This window comes from Cynocephalus volans, chromosome X (genome assembly GCF_027409185.1).
Source record: "Cynocephalus volans isolate mCynVol1 chromosome X, mCynVol1.pri, whole genome shotgun sequence".
Lineage (NCBI taxonomy): Eukaryota > Metazoa > Chordata > Mammalia > Dermoptera > Cynocephalidae > Cynocephalus > Cynocephalus volans.
The window spans coordinates 113,627,144-113,636,791 of NC_084478.1; the positions used below are offsets into that span (position 1 = coordinate 113,627,144).

The 9,648-nt window shown below is 39.6% G+C and overlaps 1 protein-coding gene across 2 annotated transcripts; it reads left to right on the top strand.

Moving 5' to 3' along the window:
- The first annotated feature begins 5,361 nt into the window (after positions 1-5,361).
- Positions 5,362-8,097, top strand: TCEAL4 (transcription elongation factor A like 4). Of its 2 annotated transcripts, none has more exons than XM_063083334.1 (3): positions 5,362-5,450; positions 6,048-6,120; positions 6,446-8,097. In XM_063083334.1, exon 3 carries the CDS (start codon positions 6,473-6,475, stop codon positions 7,052-7,054), a length of 582 nt encoding a protein of 193 aa, XP_062939404.1. In that variant the 5' UTR covers positions 5,362-5,450; positions 6,048-6,120; positions 6,446-6,472; the 3' UTR covers positions 7,055-8,097. The 2 variants fall into 2 exon arrangements, with proteins under 2 accessions (XP_062939404.1, XP_062939403.1); XM_063083333.1 differs by having other exon boundaries at positions 5,408-5,508.
- The last annotated feature ends 1,551 nt before the right edge of the window (positions 8,098-9,648 follow it).

The following is a 9,648-nucleotide window of genomic DNA, read 5'->3' on the forward strand; positions in this document are numbered from 1 at the left end:
GTTAATTATTGGTGCTTCAAAATGCCAATGCCTGTCAGTATGCCATACAGGTATTTTACCAATGTTATTCTGTCACTGGTTTCATACATATTATATCATGTAAGAAGGAATTTTAACACATCAAATTCATTAGGACAGTTCTAGTGTTTTGGCCATTTTGCTGTTGTAAATTCAGAAAGTAAATAGAAGCATTAGTGAAAACATTTAAAAAGCACTAAAATTTGGCTGAGAATGCAGGGCTGATTGAGTAATGTTTCAAGACCAGAAGGGGCAATGAGTACATCTGACTATTAACCTGGTGGGCAAATGAGGAACAAGGAGACTAAGTAAGCAATTATGCCCTAATTCTGTTTTACGAAAAAGACTAAGGGAAATAGCTGTTAATGCTATTATATTATATTATATATTATATATTATATTATAATGTTAAGGGAAATAGCAGTTAGTGCTGTAAGTAAATATAAGCCAAAATAACATATCAAAGCAGTGTTAATAGAATAAAAAATCACAAAAAAATTTAATTCGTTTTAATACATAATAAAAACAAAAAACACAGAAATATATAAATCAAAGGTTTCGAGAACATCCATACCAAGCTCTCCAGACTCTGGAACTGCTATTTTATTACATTTTAGACTTATTCGATTCTATTCTTTTCCAGTCTATAATCTCACTTTTTAAAAAAACACAAACCTTTATGACCTGCAATTATGCATCACATAGATGATGGGAGCGTACAATGAGAGCAGCTCCATGCCCCAGCCTCCAATGACTCAGCCAGTGAAGGATCTGCAGCCTTTAAGCCACCACCATTGGCCCAAAGTGTGAGGAGGTGACCCAGCTGAACCAAGAAGAGCCTTTCTAGTATGTTTGGCCTTGGAGATTGAAGAGGAAATTGATGTGGTTCTTCGCCTGTCATTTGTTTGTTTGCTTGATCGTTTAATCCTTTGCTTCTAATCCTAGTGATTTAAGAATATGAATCCAGGGCTAGTAGTAGTGGACATATCTCCTGCTTCACACATCACATTAAGGAAAATGTGGTGTCTTAGTCCATTTGTGCTGCATAACAAAATACCTGAGACTGGGTGACTTATAAACAGAAATTTATTTATCATAGTTATGGAAGCTGAAAGTCCAAGATCAAGGCGTCAGCAGGTTCGGTGTCTGGTGAGTGCCTGGTTTCTGCTTCCAAGATGGCACTTTGTTGCTGAGTACTCATATGGCAGATGACGGAAGGACAAAAAAGGATTAGTTCTCTCCAGCACTTTTATAAGACCATAATCCTATTCAGTGAAGGCAGAGCCCTTATGGCCTAGTCATCTCCTAGGGGTTCCACCTCTTAATAATGTTGCATTGAGGATTAAGTCTCAACATGAATTTTGAAGGGGACAAAAATATTCAAGCCATAACATGATGTAAGAAAAATAAGGTGACTCTCCCCCGCAACACACACAATCTATTTGAATGTTGAGTTATTTACCTCCAAGCACATATGCCTGAAAATATAACCTAACACATTAACTTGGGATATTTCCATAAAGTTGCCAGGAACATATGCATTCACATTTTTGTGTGTGTACGTATCTTTTTCATTTCCCTTGGGTTATACCTAGGAGTGGAATTATTGAATCATATGGTAACTCCATGTTTAACATTTTAAGGAACTGCCAAACTGTTTTCCACAGTGATGCACCATTTGACATTCTCATCTGCAGAATGTGATGGTTCCAATTTCTTTACATCTTTGTCAATACGTATTATTATCTACCTTTTTGATTATATCCACCCTAGTGTGTATGAAGTAATATCTCATCGTGGTTTTGATTTCCATTTTCCTGATGGCTAATGATGTTGAGCACCATTTTATATGTTTATTGGCCATTGGTACATTTTCTTTGGAGAAATATCCATTCAGATCCCTTTCCATTTTAAAATTGAGTAGTCTTTTGATTATATAGTTGTAAGAGTTCTTTATACACTATAAAGTCCCTTATCAGACATATTACTTGCAAAAATTTTCTCCCATTCTGTTGGTTATCTTCTCACTTTCTTGATGGTGTCCTTTGAATCACAAAAGTTTTATATTTTGATGAAGTCCTATATACCTATATTTATTTTGTTGCTTGAGCTTCTGGTGTCATATCTTAGAAACTATTGCCTGAATGAAGGATTATATCTATGTTTTCTTCTAAGAGTTTAATAGTTTTAGCTCTTACATTTAGAACTTTAATACATTTTAAGTTTCATATATGGTATTAGGTAAGGGTCTGTATTCATTTTTGCATGTAGATATCCATTTGTCTCAGAACCATTTGTTGAAAAGACTCTTTTTTCACTAGTGAATTTTCTTGGCACTGTGGTAGAAAATCAATTGACTATAAATGTGAGAGTTTATTTCTGGACTGTCATTGATCTATATGTCCTTATGCCAGTACCACACTGTCTTGATTCCTGTAGTTTTATAGTAAGTTTTGAAATCTGAAAGTGTGAGGCCTCCAACTTTGTCCTTTTTTAAAATAATGTTTTCTATTCTGGGTTCTTTGAAATTTCATATGGATTTTGGGATCAGCTTGTCAATTTCTGCAAAAGAATCCAGCTGAGATATTGATAGAGATTACGTGGAATCTGTAGATCAATTTGAGAAATATTACCCATTTTAACAATATTAAGTATACCGATCTATGAACACAGAATGTCTTTCCATTTATTCAGGTATTCTTCTTTTTCTTTCAATGATACTCTGTAGTTTTTGGTTTATAAGTCTAGGACTTTTTATTAAATTTATTTCTCAGTGCTTTATTTTTTGATGCTATATTATTTTTCATTCATGTATTTATTCCACAGTCAAAATAAATCATAATTTAAAGCCATAACATTTTTAAAATATAAAGGAGAATTTGTGGCACAGCTACATTAACAAAACAGGCACCAGTCTAAAGTGCAACACTAAGCAGGTGTTCTCTTTTCCCATAACGGAATAAATACACAACAATTATACATAAAATTTCATTAAAGTTTGATGCTATTTTAAATGAAATTGTTTTCTTACTTTCCTCTTTGAATTGTTTATTGCTATCATAAAAAAATACAGTTGATTTTTGTATATCTGTCTTGTATTCTGCCACATATCTGAATTCATTTATTATTTCTTACAGTTCTTGAGTGGATATTTTGGGATTTTCTACATACAAGATCATGTCATCTGCAAATATAGTTTTACTTTTTTCCTTCCAGTTTGGATGCCTTTTATTTCATTTCTCTTGCCTACTCTGAAAAGATTTGGATGTTAGAAAAAAAAGCTCTTCATTTTCCCTCAAATATTTAATTATACAAATGTAATTTCTTTAATAACCTATTTTTTACTACTGATCAGAAATGTTTCCTTATCAGGGCCGGCCCATGGCTCACTCGAGAGAGTGCAGTGCTGATAACACCAAGGCTGCGGGTTTGGATCCTATATAGGGATGGCCGGTTTGCTCACTGGCTGAGCGTGGTGCTGACAACACCAAGTCAAGGGTTAAGATCCCTTTACCGATCATCTTTAAAAAAAAAAAAAAAAAAAGAAATGTTTCCTTATCGAACACTAAAAACCCATATACTTGGGTGTGTTAATGGGCTGTCTTGTTTTATTCCTCTTACTCTGCTTATTCCAGTACTACACTGAGTTAAGACTGTATATTTACAAGTCATTCTGCTTCCTTGAAGTGTGAGTTCCTCCATCAGGGATAAATGAAATAGCACACCAGATAAGGTAAGGGAGCTAGTACAGTGTCTAGCACATAAGTGGCATTCTCTAGAGGGCACCACCACACACCATGGCTGTCCTTTGTGTCCCACCACCCATAGTAGTGCCACCATCCATTGGAATGATGGGTAGTTAGTAATTATTTTTACTGTATATTAAGTGCCCAAAAGATAAGGATTAATTATTTATCTAAACCAAACACCAAAAAATAACCAGGGTAAACCGATGTACTAAGATTATGTAACTAAATCTGTTTGATGGAACTTGTGATTTTCTATTTTTTTCTGCTATAAACTAAGTCAACAGGATCACTATTGGAGCCCCAGTAGCAGCAAGGAAATAAATGCTCAATAAATAATTGCTATGATAATTTTTAAAACATAAAATATTTTTTAAACATAAGATTAGATTTTGGCACGTAGTAATTATTTCTGTGGGTAAATATTAGAAGTGGAATCACTGGACCAAAATATCAAACATTTATATTCTTAAACAATTTACACAGTTGGCCTTCAGAAAATTTTTAGCAATACAATCAACAAGAGCAGAAAAGAGTGCACGTGTCCCCAATCCTTCAACAAATCTATTACAAGTTTTCATGTAATCAAATCTATTAACGTTTTCCTTAATCGTTCATCATTTTGTTGTTACGTATTTGAAGGCCTTCCATATCAAAAGCTTATATGGAGATAAACGGAGACTATCCATATGAGAACAAACAGAGGCTTATTCACAGCTTGTAGCAAGGGAGTCAGCCACCACCACCTGTGTTTGGCAGAGATTCTAAAGCAAGCAGGGAAGTGGGAAAGCTTACAGTTAAAACAGACAAAAACAAAAACAAAAAAACGGAAGACTTCAGGTACGCTCTGATTGGAGGTTGTTGGCATGGGGAAGCTGGAAGCAGGCCAACTAGAAGCGGGGCATTTTATGTGATTAGTTAGGGGTACATATTTGGCTTTTTCTTGTTGGTCACCTGGCAAAAAATGAGAAGGCTGGTAAGTTGATCAAGTCCTGAAGATTGCTGAAGAGGCTGTTTGGCTTCCTGGGCTGCTTGCTGCAAATGTTGTGCGTCACAGTTCTATTGTCATATGTTGTGTGGTCATTGTCCGTTGCATATTCATGTTCTCACTTAAGATAAATTAATCGTTCTTTCATTCTGCTTCAAATATAATTTTTTTTTATTATTCATTAGAAAATGTATGTTTACGTGCATGTCAGGAAAAAGGAACAATTTCATTTTGGGGGAAATATTTTCCTAAATTTTTTCTAAAGTGCAATATTCTACTCTTCGAACAATACCTAAGTTCATATTTATACAATGTCATTGAGTGTGTCTATAGGCTTTCAAGGGAATTTAAAAGCAGCATTAGCAAGACTCCTCCCCCGAACCGCCTAACCCACATACACAGACAATGCTTTTGTAATTTTCATCAAAATTCTCTCTTTGACCAACTTCTCAACAAGAGGAAAAGGACAGAAGGGCCCAGAGAGATGAGGCGACACCTGCTTAAGAGAGGTGGTAGGTGGCTGGCAAGCGCAGGCTAGTAGGCGGGGCGTGGGGGCGACCGAAGTCGGTGCTGCGGCATTCACGTGACCCGCCGGCGCAGACGTGGGCACCAGGCCGGGTGCCCGCCCTCTCTGCCTGCGGTCCTGAGCCGTCCGCTCCAGTCCCTGGGCTCCTAATTGTTGCTCCAGCTTCTTTCAGGTCAGTGTAAGGGCCTTCCACGCTGCCAGCGGAACACTGGAAAGGGGAGGAGGAGCGGGTACGGTAAGGGAAAAGGATAGGGGTTGGCGTTCAGGTCGAGGGAAGCTGGCCTAATTGTAGAAGGAGATGGCGGTGGGGAAACGATTAAGGATGGCTGAGGGGGAGCACGCCACCAGTGGGCAGAGAGTGGGGGAAGTCGGACACCCTAAATATCTATGCCAACTTTCTAGGCACCTCCTTTGCTCTGCCCTCCGTCCATTTTGGAGGCGGAGATGGTGAGGTGGGGGACGCCCCAGCAGTGAGACAGTGGAAATAAACCCCCTCTAACATTCCGTGCGTACAGAAAAATGTTGACCGCGCGGGTGGGGAGGCAAATTGCCTTCAGGGCAGAAGGACACAGAAACACAAACGTAGTTTGGAAAGCATCGTGGTCTGGTGCCCAAGGCCTGAGAACAAATGGCGGCTGGGGTGCGGGGGAGGTAGGGGAGGAAACAGTCGGGTGAGGACGGTGAGGAGGGCCCGGATCAGGAAAGGGACCCGAGTCCGCGTGAGGCCATGAGCGCGCAGCCCCCGCCCCTGCCTCCCGTCTGTCTGCAGGTCTGCGTGGCTGTTGTCCCCAGCACTCTGTGACGCCTGACAAGGAGGCGCAACCTGTCCAGAGTCTCTGCAGGTCAGTGAAAGGGTGGGAGGCGTGGACAGGGACCCAGAGGGTTGAGAGTGTGGAGGCACGGCCTGGGCAGAATTGGGGGCCCCATTGCCCGTCCCCTCCCCCCCCTACAATGCACACACACCTTGCTCGCTGCCGAAGGAGTGCAGAGGATGTGGCAGGGTTGGCTCACGTGTGCGGGAGGATTGGTGGGGTAAGTAAGGGGTGGGCAGGTAAGGGGACCCCTCAAAAGGGGCGAGGTGCAAGTCCTGTCTTCACCAGCATTCCACCCCACACCTGCAGGCTCCCATGTCTCCTCTTTGTCTCCTCTTCCCTTCACCCACCCCAGGCCAGGAAAAGCAGGGGAAACCTCACCATGGAGAAACCCTACAATGAAAGTGAAGGAATGCCTTCAAACCAAGGAAAGATGGAAAATGAAGAACAGCCACAGGATGAGGAAAAGCCAGAAGTAGCTTATACTCGGGAAGATGAGGAAAAGTTAGAAAACGTGGGAAAGACAGAAGATAAGGGAATGCCAAAGGATAAGGAAAAGCCAGATAATGAGGAAAAGGCAAATGAAAAAGGAGAGCCAGAGAGGGAGGCAGAGTCCAAAGAGGAAGGCGAGCCAGAAAGTGAAAGAAGGGCTGCAGAAAAGCGCCCACCTGAGGATGATATACCTAGGAAAGCCAAAAGAAAAACCGACAAGGGGCTGGCCCAGTACCTCAAGCAGTATAAAGAGGCCATACACGATATGAATTTCAGCAATGAGGATATGATAAGAGAATTTGACAATATGGCTAAGGTGGAGGATGACAAGAGAAAAAGCAAACAGAAGTTGGGGGCATTTTTGTGGATGCAAAGAAATTTACAAGACCCCTTCTACCCGAGGGGCCCAAGAGAATTCAGGGGTGGCTGCAGGGCCCCACGAAGGGACACTGAAGACATTCCTTATGTATAGTGCCCCTGGCCAGCTTTAACCTTGCTTTAACCTTATGTTAATACTTCGATTTAGGCTTCTCTCCTGTTACCAGCAGCCTTTTGACCCAACTGCAACAGTATCAGATGTTTCAGTATCAGATTTCATCCATCGCTTGGAAAAAATATCTATGGTGCATTGTAAAATTTAAAAAAAAAAAAAAAAAAAACACTACTTGCAGAACCAAATATTTGGCATTAGTCCATTTTTGTAAAACAACAAGGATATTTACCTAGTAACCTTTGTATAGAAAACAACTCTGAAAGTTGTGTCCACTAAAAGATTAACAGTGATCGTCTGTGGGTGATTTTTTTTTTTCTGTTCTTTTTTGTTTCTCCATTTTCTCCTAAAAACACACTACTTTTGTCATAAAAAAAAAAAAAAAAAGATAAAATACAGGGAAACAGTACGTAAGGAATCAAAAGAACTGTCCAGTGAGCTTAGAAAGGCAATGGAGACACTTAAAATTCTTGTTGTCAGGATATAAATGTTAGATAAAAGTTACATTACCTGTGGTATTTGAAGCTGGAGGAATCAACCTGACAGCTACTACAGACCCACTGCTGTAAGGGATAGCCTTTTTATTTGTGAAATGGGGATAAAACTTGCCTTCTAGGGCTGTGGAGAAGATCAAATGAGGTATTGAGTGTGTAAGCTGTGTTGGGCTGGCTCCTACCCTCTTCCATGCACTATCAGAACCAGTACCCAGCCAGATACTTGGAGAAAGGCTGAGGAAGGTCTCACCTGTGTCCAGGAACAAATCCAGACAGCTGAGACATGGGTGCCACTTCCCCCTTGGTAATGCCATGTCTGCTGGGCACTGTGCATCTTCTCATGGATCCTGCATCCTCCTAAGGCCCCTGCTGCTGTGGGAGGACTGGAGACTGTGATGAACTAAAGCAACACTGTATCCCAACAGAAGGGTACAGAATTCCTCTTTACCTACAATAGAGTTACCATAACCCGGGTGGGTAGTGCACAATTGTCACTTGGGCCTTGATATTTTATAAAGTTTTTACAAAACACTTCTTTCCATGTTATTTGTTGGTTTGTATATGTTTTTGCACATAGCTGTCTCCACTGGATTTAGATGCTTGAGGTTGGGCCAGGAGAAGAATCTGAGTGATGAGATGCTGTGCTATTCTCACCTGTTAATCTCTTGTCTACTGACACATTTTTCTTAGGAATTTTCTCTCAAGAAATTCTGTTAAGTCCTGCCTTACCGTTTCAACAGACCCATCTATCTATGTGATTTTTTTCCTCCAAGCTCTTCAATAGCCTTTTATTTTCTTACACTGATTTTTAAATGAACTTTTATTTTAGGACAGTTGTAGATTTACAGAATTATTGCAAAGATGGTACAGTTTCCATATACCCCATAACACAGTATCTCCTGTTACTAACATATCAGTATGGTACATTTGTCACAATAAACCGATATTGATACAATATTATTAACTAAAGTATATACTTTATTCAGATTTCCCCTAATGTCATCTTTCTGTTCCAAGATCCCATCCAGGTTAGCACAATACATTTAGTTGTCATGTCTCCATAGGCTCCTCTTGGCTGTGAGAGTTTCTCAGACTTTCTTTGTTTATGATGACATTGACAACTTTTGAGAAGTACTGGTCAGGTATTGTGTATAATGTCCCACAATTTGAGTTTGCTTGATTTTTTTCCTTGTGGTTACACAGGTATTTTGTGTTTTGGGGAAGAAGACCACAGAAATAGAATGCCATTATCATCACATCATATAAAGGGTGCATACTGTCGATACTACTTCCCACTCGTGATGTTAACCTTGGTCACCTGGCTTAGGTAGTGTTTGTCAGATTTCTCCCTGGTAAAGTTACTCTTTTATTTCTCCATTTCCATACTGTACTCTTTGGAATAAAGTCACTATTGGCAGCTCACAGTTAAGTAGTGGGGCATTACCACCTCCTGATGGCAGAGTATCTATAAAAATTATTTGAAATTCTGCACAAGATATTTGACTTCCCCATTTATTTATATATTTGATTTATTTATATCAGTATAGACTTATGGATATTTATTTTTTCTTTGGATTATATAGCAATACTACTTTACATATTTTGTTGCTCATATTGTCCCAACTTTTGACAATGGGAGCTCTTTCAGTTGGCTCCTGTACACATTTGATATACCCCCATTGTTGTGTTGTGCGGTTTATTTTAGTGCTTTCTTACTTTCTGGCACCACACGATGCTCTAGCTTATCCTGCATATTTCCTGGTCAAGTCTTAGAATCAGCCATTTCTCCAAGGAGACCTGGTTTTCTTTCTTGGAGACTGCTATTAAAAAACCAAGAGCTGGGTGCTAGGTATAATCGTTGCTATTGGGATAGCATTGCTACTAGGCCCTCTCTGTTGACAGAGCAAGGAGTTACAAGGGTACTTCAAAAAGTTAATAGAAAAATAAAAGATAATGCAAGTCTTTCCATGAACTTTCTGAAGTACCCTCGTGTGTGTGTGTGTGTGTGTGTGTGTGTGTGAGTGTAAAAAATATAGAAATGAAAATATTTGGATATGTAACCATCTGTATCTATATAAAGCT

Bases quoted from the DNA above. Each gene is read 5' to 3' on its own strand.
- TCEAL4 (XM_063083334.1), top strand. From the start codon at position 6,473: ATGGAGAAACCCTACAATGAAAGTGAAGGAATGCCTTCAAACCAAGGA.